The following is a 13,418-nucleotide window of genomic DNA, read 5'->3' on the forward strand; positions in this document are numbered from 1 at the left end:
GAAAATCCAAAACCTGCTGAATTTTACTGCTTCCAGTAACATGCTCGGTCAAGTTCCTTTACAAATATTTTGAGTATTTCTACATTGCACTGGACCTTGACTTACTGGTGGATCTGCAGCTGGATGACACGCTTCTGGGGTAGGAAGTAGCACTATTCAATTTTAAGGATGAAAGTATTATTACTGTTTCTACTTGCCTAGGCCTATTCTTGCCCTGGGTGGAGCTTAGGTAGAAAAGAGAATGCAGGAAAAACTGTAATGATATCAAATACTACTCTGGTGACAACTAATGTTTTAGTGGTGACAAATTGGAAATGTACAGATTTTTTCAGATGAAGAAGCAGAGCAATTACACTACTTACACAGTGCAAGGAAAATCAAGAAATACATCAGAAACCTTTGATTCTGAAGTACATGATTTAATTGCAAGACTACCGCTCTTCCCACATTAAAAAAAGGTAATGACCATTCTTCAAACACAAAGTTGCTGCAGAGACCAAGGGGAAGCTGTCTCCAATCTGATAAGGACTAAATTTTCCCTAATTTTACATTCTCTTTTTCTCACTAAGATGAGTGAGGAACTTCATATGCCTATCTGCCATTTTTTGGATCTCAGTATGCAGAGCTGCATATCTCACGTTTAAATATTTTGAACACTAGAAACTCAAACTGCTAATAATTACCTTAGGTAAGTATAATTTTCAGAATGTGACCAATGAATTTACTCTGTTGACTGTACTCTCTACATTAAAGGACGCTGAGATGGATATCCTGCAGAGACTAAAGTAACTATATCTACTTCCCATGGGTAAAACTGCCATCATCTTTTCTGTATTGCAACTAACCGGCATGATTACCCTCACAATGGAGCCAATTTTACACTGGAACAATTCCACCATCTTCAAAGAAAGTTGTCTTCATTTAAGTTTAATCTGAGGAGTATCAGGCTCCAAACATGTACAGGATGATTTTCTTTTAATCCACAGAAAATCATAAGAAACTTAAAGTAGGTCAGTCTGAATCTTAAGCTATTTGATTTTTCCTCTTTTAAAAGAAAGAAAAATCTTTTACTCACCTATAAGAGAAGCCCTCAGGGGGCACTAGCAGGGAGGGGTGTCGCAGACAGGGCAGGCAGCCAGGGCGTGGCGCGGCGGTTCACACAGGAAGGATGCTGGAGCTCTCCCAGCTTGACCGGGGAGCAGTGGTACCCACCCAGCAGGCAGCCGTGGCCTCTCTACGCTCTGCACCCACCACCAGCGAGGCAGCTTCCCGGACAGAGCTCCGGCGGGAGCACACTGACACCCAGCTGTCAGGCTGCGGGCCGTGCCCTGCTCTTACGCCAGGACCGGACCAGTCGGCAGCAGCGAGCTCACCTGTGGGAGGTGTGCCCAGCGGGAGGAGACCCTCCGCTTATGACAGAGCGCCCCGAGGAGGTGAGTGGGTTTACCAGTATCATGGAGAGCAAGAGAGACATAGACTACTGGAACTGGACCCTGCCTTCCCTGAGAAAGGCCCAACAGGCAGACAGGACACACATGGTACGGAGGGTTCCCTATCCTCTCTCCATCTGGCTGGACACGGTGACGTAAGGGATGGGGGCAATGGTGACAAGTTCCTGCCCAGCACAGCAGGTGCGTCTCCTCTGTGCCCATTCATCAATGACATAAACAACGGGATCAACTGCACCTGCAGCAAGTTTGCAGATGACACCAAGATGACTGGTGCAGTTGACACGCCTGAGGGACTGGATGCCATCCAGAGGGACTGGGACAAGCTCAAGGAATGGGCCTGTGTGAACCTTATGAGGTTCAACAGGCCAAGTGCAAGGTCCTGCACCTGGGTCAGAGCAACCCCTAGTATCAGTACAGGCTGGGGGATGAAGGCATTGAGAATAGCCCTGCCGAGAAGGACTTGGGGGTACCAGTGGATGAAAAGCTGGATGTGAGCTGGCAAGGTGCACCCACAGCCCAGAAGGCCAGCCATATCCTGGGCTGCATCAAAAGATGTCTGGCCGGCAGGTCGAGGGAGGTGATTCTGCCCCTCCACTCCACTCTGGTGAGACCTCACCCGGAGTCCTGCATCCAGTTCTGGAGCCCTCAGCACAGGAAATACGTGGACCTGTTGGAGCAGGTCCAGAGGAGGCCACCAAAATGATCAGTGAGATAGAACACCTCTCCTATGAAGACAAGCTGAGAGAGTTGGAATTGTTCAGCCTGGAGAAAACTCCAGGGAGACCTTCTTGCAGCCTTCCAGTACTTAAAGGGGGCCTATAAAAAAGATGGGGACAGAATTTTTAGTAGGGCCTGTTGCAATAGGAAAAGGGGTAATGGTTTTGAACTAAAAGAGGGCAGTTTTAGGCTAGATATAAGGAAGAAATTTTTCACGGTGAGAGTGATAAAACACTGGCACAGGTTACCCAGAGAGGTAGTAGATGCCCCATCCCTGGAAACATTCAAGATCAGGTTGGAGGGGGCTCTGAGCAGCCTGATCTAGTTGAAGATGTCCCTGCTGACTGCAGGCGAGTTGGACCAGATGACCTTTAAAGGTACCTTACAATTCAAACTATTCTGTGAGTCTATGATTTTATGACTACCTCACCTTCCCAGGTATCCTTGCCTAATAAGTATGAGGGTCTGCAAGTGGAACCGAACAATGACAAGGAAGATAGTTCATCTAGCTTGGAGGTGTTGCTGAGGTTAAGTTGGCCTATACCTTGTGTCAGAACTGCTTCCATAAAGAAATAAAGACTGGTCATTGTCATAGGAGACTCCCTTCTGATGGGAACAGAAGGCCCAATATGCAGACCAGACACACTTCTTCGGGAAGTCTGTTGCCTCCCTGGGGCGCTGGTTAAAGATGTGAAGAGAAAGCTTCCTACACCAGTACAGCCCTCAGATTACTAGCCATTACTGCTTTTTTCAGGTAGGCAGAGATGAAGTTGCAATAAGAAGTCCAAGAGCAATCAAGAGAGACTTCAGGGCCTTGGGTTGAATGCTTAAGGGATCAGGAGCACAAGGACTGTTCTCCTCTACACTTCAAGTTACAGGGAATGGTGAGGGAAGAAACAGGAAGAGCCAGCAGACCAACACTTGGCCCCAAGCCTAGTGTCACTGGCAGGTTTGAGTATTTTGATCATGGGTCAGTTTACTCACAACAGACAGGGTACACCTGTAGGGATAAGACAAGCGGTAACGGTTTTAAACTAAAAGAGGGCAGATTTCAACTAGATATACGGAAGGCATTTTTCACAATGAGGGTGGTAAAACACTGGCACAGGTTGTCCAGAGAGGTGGTAGCTGCCCCATCCCTGGAAACGTTCAAGATCAGGTTGGACAGGGCTCTGAGCAACCTGATGTAGTTGAAGATGTACCTGCTCATTGCAGGGGGTTTAGACAAGATGACCTTTAAAGGTGCCTTCAAACCCAAAAAATTCTATGATTCTATGACAAGAAGAAATGGCTTCAAGTTGTGCCAGGGGAGGTTTCAATTGGATATTAGGAAAGATTTCTTCACCAAAAGAGTTGTCAAGCATTAGAACAGACTTTCCAGGGAAGTGGTTAAGTCACCATGCCTGGAGGTATGTAGAGCTGGTGCTTGGGGATATGGTTTAGTGAAGGACTTGGCAGTGTTAGATTAACAGTTGGACTCGATGGTCTTAAAGATCCTTTTGAACCTGAATGGTTCTATGATTCTACACCATTATTTTTGCCCTGGAAAAGCAGAGTCAAGAGGTTTACCTATCATAATCATTGGACTTACATAGCCTGTTTTGTGTGCCCTTTACTCCAATGTTACTAATGTCTTCCAGCTTCCTGCTTTTTTACTCTACTTCAAGGGAAATGAAATTAGCACTGTACAAAATCTGTATTTTTCAGGCTTGAGGTCTCAGACAGATATCATTTTTGCACACTCAGCAGAAATTCTTCAGGGTTACAGGTATTACAGTAGTTTAAAAAGGCAGAACTGCAAAACAACTAGAAAGAATTCTTCAAAATAAATTAAAATTAAACATGAACTGTAGCACTGGGATATGCCTTATATTAAATACACTTACTAGACTTCCAGGGTTTCCTTTTGTTTTTCCAGAATGTTGATGTGATTTTGTAAGTGGCAACAGAATGATTTTGAGCTTTGAAGACACAGCACTTGTTCCAAAGCCCAAATTATTACAAAGAGATAATAAGCATTAGATAAAACTCCTAAAAAATATTCCTAAATAGATACATTTTTATATTTAGTTGTTTTTCTTAAAAAAAAAAGAAATGTGGTCATCACTAGCCTTCCAAGTTATTTCCTAAGCAGAAATAACAGCACTCAGTGAACCTCTGAGTGTGTGTCCACAGGACCTCTCCCAAGGGCATTAAGCTATATTTCCCTTTCCTCCTCCAGATCACAGACTTGTCCTTCATCCTGCCCCACCACTTTGACCAAGCACAAGCCACCATGCAGTTGGTTGATTCAGAGCTATGGACAAACTGATAATTATTCATAAACTTCTTTGCTGGCTTATTTCTCTTTGATCAGCTCAGGGCTAGCATCTACCTGCAGCATCAGCAGTAACAGAAATTCAGACCTCTATTTAATTTTGTAAGAGTTTTGTACCTTTAAGTTTTTGTCAGATTAGGCTAAACTGGAAAACATTAAAAAAATTTATTGGGGTGAACTAAAGACAGGTAACATGACTGTATAAGCCTGATTTTATTAAAAAGTCAGGCCAAAAGCATTATCACTTTGTTATTGCAAATAATGCTGTTCTTTTACACTTTGAGTCATTGTATTTGGTAATTTAAAGAATTGTAAAATCACAGAAATACTGAACAAGTATATACTGTAAATCCTAATAAAAGATTGTTGATCATCCTATGGAAGTACTTTCATCTTCTGGTTCTGTGAAAACTTTGCTTGATATTCCAAAAGCTTAATGCAATACTCTGTGTAACTTTGACCTTAAATTAAAGCAGAACAATGGAAATGCTATGTTTGCAGTATTATTTATTTGACCTGAGAATGCCTTGGGATTTATTATAAATTTGGAGACTACAGAGCTCTGGAAGAAGCTTTTAGCAGTTCACTCATTTACTGTCTTTAGACATATCCTGAAAGGTAGAGATCGGCAGGTTGGCAATGATGAGGTTGCACTAAGAAGGCCAAAGGCAATTAAAAGGGACTTCAGAGCGCTGGGGCGACTAGTCAATGGAGCAGGAGTACAGGTAGTGTTTTCGTCAATCCCTTCAGTGGCAGGGAGGAATGCTGAAAGGAATAGGAAAGCACACCTGGTCAACACGTGGCTCAGGGGCTGGTGCCGTCAGCAGAATTTTGGGTTTTTTGACCACGGGGCGGTTTACGTGGCACCGAGCCTCCTCGCAGCAGATGGAGTGCAGCTGTCTCCAAGGGGGAAAAGGATTCTTGCTTACGAGCTGGAAGGCCTCATCGAGAGGGCTTTAAACTGGATTTGAAGGGAGAAGGGGAAAAAACCAGGCTCACTAGAGATTAGCCTAGGGGTGGCATGCCAGAATTGGGGGTGAAATCGATAGCCCAGCTCAAGTGCATCTACACCAATGCACGTATCATGGGCACCAAACAGGAGGAGCTGGAAGCCATTGTGCAGTGGGACAGCTATGACGTAGTTGCCATCACAGAAACATGGTGGGATGACCCTCATGACTGGAGTGTTGCAATGGATGGCTATAAGCTCTTCCAAAGGGACAGGCAAGGAAGGAGAGGTGGTGGGGTGGCTCTGTATGTTAGGGAGTGTTTTGATTGCATAGAAATCAATGATTGTGAAGACCACGTAGAGTGCTTACGGGTAAGGATGAGAGGGAAGGCCAACAAGTCAGATATCCTGCTGGGAGTCTGTTATAGACCACCTAACCAGGATGAAGAGGCAGATGAAACATTCTATAAGCAACTGGTAGAACTGTCACAATCACTAACCCTTACTCTTGTAGGGGACTTCAGTCTACTGGACGTCTGCTGGAAATAAAACACAGCAGAGAGGAAACAGTCTAGGAGGTTCCTGAAGTGAGTGGAGGACAACTTCGTGACACAGCTGGTAAGTGAGCCCACCAGGGGAGATGCCTTGCTTGACCTGCTGTTTACACAGAGAAGGACTGGTGGGAGATGTGATGGTCAGAGGCCGTCTTGGGCTTCGCAACCATGACATGATAGAATTCTCAATTCTGAGTGAAGTAAGGAGGGGAGTCACCAAAACTGCTACCATGTACTTACAGAGGGGAGACTTCAGCCTGTTCAGGACACTGGTTGAGAGAGTCCCTTGGGAGACAGTCCTGAAGGGCAAAAGGGTCCAGGAAGTCTTCAAGAAGGAAATCTTAAAGGCAAGAGCAGGTGGTCCCCATGTGCCGTAAGGAGAGCTGGCGGGGAAGGCGACCGGCCTGGCTGAACAGGGAGATTTTGCTGGGACTCAGGGAAAAGAGGAGAGTTTATCACCTCTGGAAGAAGGAGAAGGCAACTCACGAAGAGTACAAGGATCTCATTACGTCAAGCAGAGACAAAATTAGAATGGCAAAAGCCCAGCTAGAGGTCAGTCTGGCCACAATTGTGAAGGATAACAAAAAATGCTTCTACAAATATATTAACAACAAAAAGAGAAGCAAGGGGAATCTCCATCCCTTACTGGATATGGGGGGGAACATTGTCACCAAGGATGAGGACAAGGCTGAGGTACTTAATGCCTTCTTTGCCTCAGTCTTTAATAGCCAGACCAGGTATCTGCAGGGTATTCAGTCCCCTAAACTGGAAGAGGGAGATGCAGAGCACAATAAACTCCTCATAATCCAGGAGGAAACAGTTAAGGACCTGTTAAGCCACCTGGATACCCTCAAGTCTACGAGGCCTCATGGGATCCACCCAAGAGTACTGAGAGAGCTGGCGGAGGAGCTTGCGAAGCCACTCTCCATCATTTATCAGCCGTCCTGATTAACAGGGGAGTTCCCAGAAGACTGGAGGCTTGCCAATGTGATGCCCATCTACAAGAAAGGCCGGAAGGAGGATCCTGGGAACTACAGGCCTGTCAGCCTGACCACCATGCCAGGGAAGATCATGGAGCGGTTCTTCCTGAGAGTGCTCACGGGGCATGTGAAGGACAGCCAAGGGCTCAGGCCCAGCCAGCATGGGTTCATGAAAGGCAGGTCCTTCTTGACCAACCTGATCTCCTTCTATGACCAGGTGACCCGCCTAGTGGATGAGGGAAAGGCTGTGGATGTTGTCTACCTTGACTTTAGTAAAGCCTTTGACAGCGTCTCCCACAGCATTCTGCTGGAGAAACTGGTGGCTCGTGGCTTAGACAGGTTTACTCTTCACTGAGTAAAGAACTGGCTGGACGGCTGAGCCCAGAGAGTTGAGGTGTACAGTGTTAAATCCAGCTGGCGGCTGGTCAAAAGTGGTGTTCTCCAGGGCTCAGTTTTGGGGCTGGTCTTGCTCAATATCTTTATAGATGGTCTGGATGAGGCCATCGAGTGCTCCCTCAGGAAATCTGTAGATGACACCAAGTTGAGTGGGAGTGTTGATCTGCTAGAGGGTAGGAGAGCTCTGCATAGGGATCTGGACAGGCTGGATCGATGGGCAGAGGTCAACTGTATGAGGTTTAATAAGGCCAAGTGCAGGGTCCTGCACTTGGGTCACAACAATCCCATGCAACGCTACAGGCTTGGGGAGGAGTGGCTGGAGAGCTGCCTGGTAGAAATGGACCTGGGGGTACTTGCTGAACATGAGTCAGCAGTGTGCCCAGGTGGCCAAGAAGGCCAACAACGTCCTGGCCTGTATCAGAAATAGTGTGGCCAGCAGTAGGGAAGTGATTGTGCCCCTGTATTCGGCACTGGTGAGGCCGCACCTTGAATCCTGTGTTCAGTTTTGGGCCCCTCACTACAAGAAGGATGTTGAGTTGTTGGAGTCTGTCCAGAGAAGGGCAACGAAGCTGGTGAGGGGTCTGGAAAACAAGTTTTACGAGGAGCGGCTGAGGGAACTGGGGTTGTTCAGTCTGGAAAAGAGGAGGCTGAGGGGAGACCTTATCACTCTCTGCAACTACCTGAAAGGGGGTTGCGGTGAGGTGGGTGTTGGTCTCTTCTCCCAAGTAACTAGTGATAGGATGAGAGGAAATGGCCTCAAGTTGCTCCAGGGGAGGTTTAGATTGGATATTAGGCAAAATTTCTTTACCGAGAGGATGGTCAAGCATTGGAACAGGCTGCCCAGGGAGGTGGTGGAGTCACCGTCTCTGGAAGTATTCAAGAAATGTTTGGATGTGGTGCTTCGGGACATGGTTTAGGGGACATTGTGGTTAACTGTTGGGTTAACAGTTGGACTTGATGATCTTGAAGGTCCTTTCCAACCTTAATGATTCTGTGATTCTGAGATACTAATTTTTTTTTTTCCCCCTCAGATTTGGACTCTTTTATGCTTACATTGGCAAACACAAAACTATTTATAAGCAGAACAAAGAACAACTCTCCAATAAATTACTGAGGCTCACAGATGAAAGGGCTAGAGCAGTTACCTGTAAAGGATTGCATGTAAGACTACTATTACTTAATTTCACAGTGAGTGATGTCTTTAGAAAAAATAATTATTGCTCAGCATGAGAAAATGGAATAGTATACATGAACAATTTTTAAACTTGTGGAGAAAAGAGTGCTGAAGAACAGCTACTTTTATATAAAGTAATAACCACCTTGTCCATGAGCATGTCTGATGGTCAGCTGACACGCATTTCTCATGGGAACTGCTACCATCACTCTCTTAATCAATATAGTTCTATGTTGAGGGTACTTTTCTTAAAATTTTTGTATCATAGTTAAAGGAGATTAACCCATTTGAAAAAATACTGAATTATTCCTGACATAAACTCTTTGCAATCCAGTTCTGATATTTATACTAAATAGTTTGACTGTGCTCTGAAAGCTTTAAATATTTCTTTTATTGTAGCAGGAGCTCCTACTTTTAGAAAAATGTGAAAAATCTGCAGCTACCTTACAATAACCAACAGATGAGCAGTTAAGATTCAAGGGGTGTCTGTGGGTGTAAAGAATCATGTTTCTGCATAACATAGTTCGGAGTTGCCCCAAATCTCACTGGCAGAACAATGAGATGAATGATTGTCCATAGAATGGATTGATTCTACTTTCAACTGTCCAGCTTCCTTGTGTAGCCCTCACTACTTTTATACATGTTATAAATCAAGATTAAATACAAACTTAATCCACATAAACACAAGCAACATTTTAAAAAATAGAAATAAATAACAATAAAAATAAAAAATTAAAAAATTAAAAATCAGTCTCTCTCCTGCTCTTTTCTCGATTAAAAAATTCTTCCCTCACTTAAAGAGTGTTTCCTGTCAGATTGGGTATGTGCTTTTCCAGGAAATGTTCAGTTTTGTTGAAGCAACATGTTCTGATGGAAAAAAACATTTCCACTGGAAAATTCCCCACTAGCTCTAATTCAATTCCTTTCCTTGAGAAGGATTATAATCTATATATATAGAGAGCAAGAATTATAATATTCATTCCTGCTACACTTTCACCGTAACTTCAAACTGGACACACTGCTGTTCTAGAAACATTATCCTGGGTCCCTTAAATTGCTGTCCCAGAAGTATTTTGCCCATCTAAACACCAGTTAAAGCTGAAGCTTTCACTCTCTCTGTATTAAAACTCCTGCTCTTGAAGCTGGTGTGAGCAGCAGCCACGGAAACCAACGGACACGGCAGAAGTTTTAAAGCGCTCACAAACCTCAGATGCGCTGCGTGTCCTTCAGCACCACCTCCCGCCACGCAACACATGTATAGCTGTGCAGGACTGCACAGGGTCCCAGAGCAGCCGCCCCCCGCCCTCCCCAGCCCTGAAAGCACAGAGCGGTAACACAGAGCTTCTTTTTCAGAGCCTGCTTTCCCTTATACACTGCTTCATTACAGCTTAATTCTGACTCTGGGCCATTACAAGCTCCTGCAGGTTTGTACTGCCCATACACACTTGGAAGTCTGCATGCCCCCAGGGGTAAGCTGCAGACGAAAGAGTGCTAGCCTTTGTCTCTCAAATTTGTGGCACAGTTGTAAGAAAGAGTTCTACAAGATACTTATTCCAAATTCATAATTTTTCATTATTCCCCATTCAAAAAAATGTCTAGTGTGAAACTGAACAAAGACATATCACCATCCAAGTTCATTCAAAAAGACAAGAAATTCAGCATAAAAGCAGTGGCATTTTATCACATTGCATAGCTGGGAGATAGAAACCATTGCAAATATAGTACTCTTTATATATGCTAGATGTAATATAATGCCCTGTAAAAGCTTATTTATGTGACAAGTGGCCTTAACAATAAATAAAATGGACTTGACAAGGACAGACTTAATGATGTGGTGCTCTCATTTTAACTCCTATTCTGTCTCAGGACAGTGGGTAAGAATTCATCCATTCTTAAATGGGTTCTTCTAGTAAGAACTCCCATTAACCTCTTGTGAACCTTCTATAAACTGAGGAGTATTGAAAATGTTCTAAACCAGTAAATGGTGAAAATATAAAATAAATGTTGCAGAAACACAAATCCACTAGGATTTATTCTTTGAAATCTTTCACCCTGCACAGATTTGAAGACGACTTTCTTTCCTTCATAATAGATATAATTTGAATGATTGATTGCATCATTGAAAATTGAATTTAGTATTTTTGAAATATGCTTTGTTTAAGAACCCAATATATTTGAGACTCCATTTGTTTATGGCTCAGTAACTGCTCCACTAGCTTGCTTTCAAAGATGCAGCAATTTTTTCCCTCTGCTTATTGTCAGTTTCTCTAGAAAACTATGTATCTTGTTTAATGATTTACTTCTCAATATCTCTTTCAAGTAATTTAAAACTTTTTCTTTTGAATAAACACATGTATTATGAAGAAATCCTATAAAAATTCTTATCCTGAGGGACTGCAAGACTATGTTCCTATCCAAATACAGATTCTCATCAGAGACAGTACAGTCTATGATTCACAAATCCGGTGGGATTATTGCAAAGCATTAAAAGCATATACACACAGGCATACTTTTCATCAGTAAAAACAGTGTGAGAGGAAACTACAGAGAACAGAGATCACTCTAATACAAGGATACAAATCCTGCAAAAGTTTATGGTTTTATTGAATGAAGCACAATCCATAGAGAAATAAAGAAGTCTTCTGTTTCTTTAATTTGTTTTTATTCTCAGGAAGACATTTGCGGAACAATTAAACAAACCCCAAAACAGAAGGAGGACCCACTCACTAAGGCTCTAAAACACAGCAGAAATGGAGAGACAGTCTTTAAGATTAAGACATATTCCAGGATTAAGGTGCCACTATAAGCAGGTGAGAAGAGGGAGAAGTTTCTTCCCCCTCTTCTCACCACTAAAGTTTTGGGCATCTGAATTCGTCATGACTGTAACATTTATCTGTTCGTCCTAAGGTGCAGCCATTAGGACAGTATAATTGTCATGTGCTCTATAGAAAATTCTCACTTCATAATATGCAAATATCTCAAAATTTTTACCTTCAAAATTCTGTGGAAATTGTTCTCTCATCTTGGATTTTTTGCACTAAACATCCAAATAGCTTCTTGGTTCTTCCAGTCTTCGTGGTCTCATTTTCAATAGCTTATTTAATTGCTATTTCTTTTCCCCTTTTAATCATTTATGCCATGTTCAACCCATGCATAGAACATAACCTATTTTCTTCAACTAAGTCTCTGTTAAAATCCTATTTCAAGTGAGAACACTTCATTAATTTTTCCACATATGCACATATTTCTTGAATTTATGAAAATATCCTGCCTTCTTTGTGCCTAAGTTTTATACCATTAACTCTTCTTAGCAAAGACCATATCTAATTTTTCTATTCAGAGTTGTGGAGTGTATTTCTGAAGTTGAATAACTACTTGTACCTCCCGTAAAAATATAACATCTTTTTTATATGTTGGATCATAAACTGAACTCTGTATTTTAGCTTATTTTTGAGCTTCACGTATGTATTTGGCACATTGATGTTAGGAAGTATGGGTCTGTTAACAGGCATGATGCCTTCTGAATAGCTGGTCAAATGAGAAGATAAGTGACATAACATGCACGGACATTAGGGGGAATATTTTTAGCTCAAGTCACAGACAACTACATTTTGGAAATCTAAGACACCTAATTGAGAACTACATAAGCAAAACAGGTAGTCGTCTAAGACAGCATGACTCTGCCAGCTACACTTGCTAGACTAAGCTGTCCTGACTTCTGCATCTGAGGAATAAGGATGTATGTCAGCTACTGAGTGAGGGGAGATCATCTCCCAACAGTAACCTCAACCCTTCCATATGTCCACAGTGCAGAAGCAGCAAAATCAACCATCTAGTGTGCTCTCATCCCATCTCACAGCCTCGCCATGACAACATGGAGTAGATCCTCTTCCTTCAAGAAGCAGAATTCAATTTTAACATTTCTGATAGTCCAAGAGTCAACATTTGCCCCCCATTCTTATTACATATATCCAGTAACTATGTCTGGTACCTGGAGCACATCAATTCATTAATCTAGTGTCCAAAGTCAGCAACCATTAGAGAAGTTTTCCTGTCTACACTCACAGTCCTTCTTTTCCCAAGTGAGAGTATAGGAAAAACAACAAAAAGCCTCAAACCCAGCACCCCTCCATACTATTCTTTGAATTACCTTTGCAGAGGTAAACAAACAAAATATTGAACATCAGCCATGGTCTTCCACTATACAGCAAGGAAAAGGCATATAAAGATGGTGCAGGAGAACTCTAAACAACAAATTATGCTAAGAGCAGGACTTGGTGACTCAGTCCAGAACACAGAAAAGCTGTGCATCTTCCAAGATGGGAAGTAAATATAGGACACTCTCATCCCTGGGTGCTACTGCAGTATTACACCTTCTGTGCTATGATGACTTACAGACTTAACATGCACCACTGAACAAAATTTATCCATCTGTTAGAGAAGAGCTCTTGATATTTACATTCTTGTGGCTTCGCTACAAGACCTCTAAGAGACTATGTCAAGTAACTTCATCTACAGGCAATCATCTGAATTGCCCAACTCAAAAATTTAGTTGTCCTGATCCCTTAGCATATGAAAGGCATAAATGAACCTAAACTCCCTTCAGGAGGTCTGTTGGTCCCCCTCCAGATAGTTGGGATGAATCAGTCTCTGCACTCAGCTCCCCAGTGGTACTGCTTTAAGACATAGCAAAGAAATGAGAATAAACATGTTACAAGATTGGCGTGTACTCAGATACTGTGATAACAGGGTCTCACAAATGCTGAGGAGAACCAAACACAGGGATAAAAATAAGGACAACTTTATGGAGAATGTTGCAAAAATCATTCCTGTGTAAAACATTTTGTTTATATGAAATGCAAAGTTTTTCTTTCTCTTCC

The 13,418-nt window shown here is 42.8% G+C and overlaps 1 protein-coding gene across 1 annotated transcript in view; it reads left to right on the plus strand.

Moving 5' to 3' along the window:
• Positions 1 to 1,168: 1,168 nt before the first annotated feature.
• Positions 1,169 to 13,418, plus strand: part of CNGB3 (cyclic nucleotide gated channel subunit beta 3) — a gene marked incomplete at its 5' end in the record, with an annotated part of 97,174 nt that continues 84,924 nt past the window's right edge. The window contains one exon of the mRNA XM_082015082.1: positions 1,169 to 1,631. Within this exon, the coding sequence (XP_081871208.1) occupies positions 1,169 to 1,631 (463 nt within the window). The remainder of the gene's footprint in view (positions 1,632 to 13,418) is intronic.

This window comes from Phaethon aethereus, assembly GCF_964289735.1.
Source record: "Phaethon aethereus genome assembly, chromosome: 2".
Classification (NCBI taxonomy): Eukaryota; Metazoa; Chordata; class Aves; order Phaethontiformes; family Phaethontidae; genus Phaethon; species Phaethon aethereus.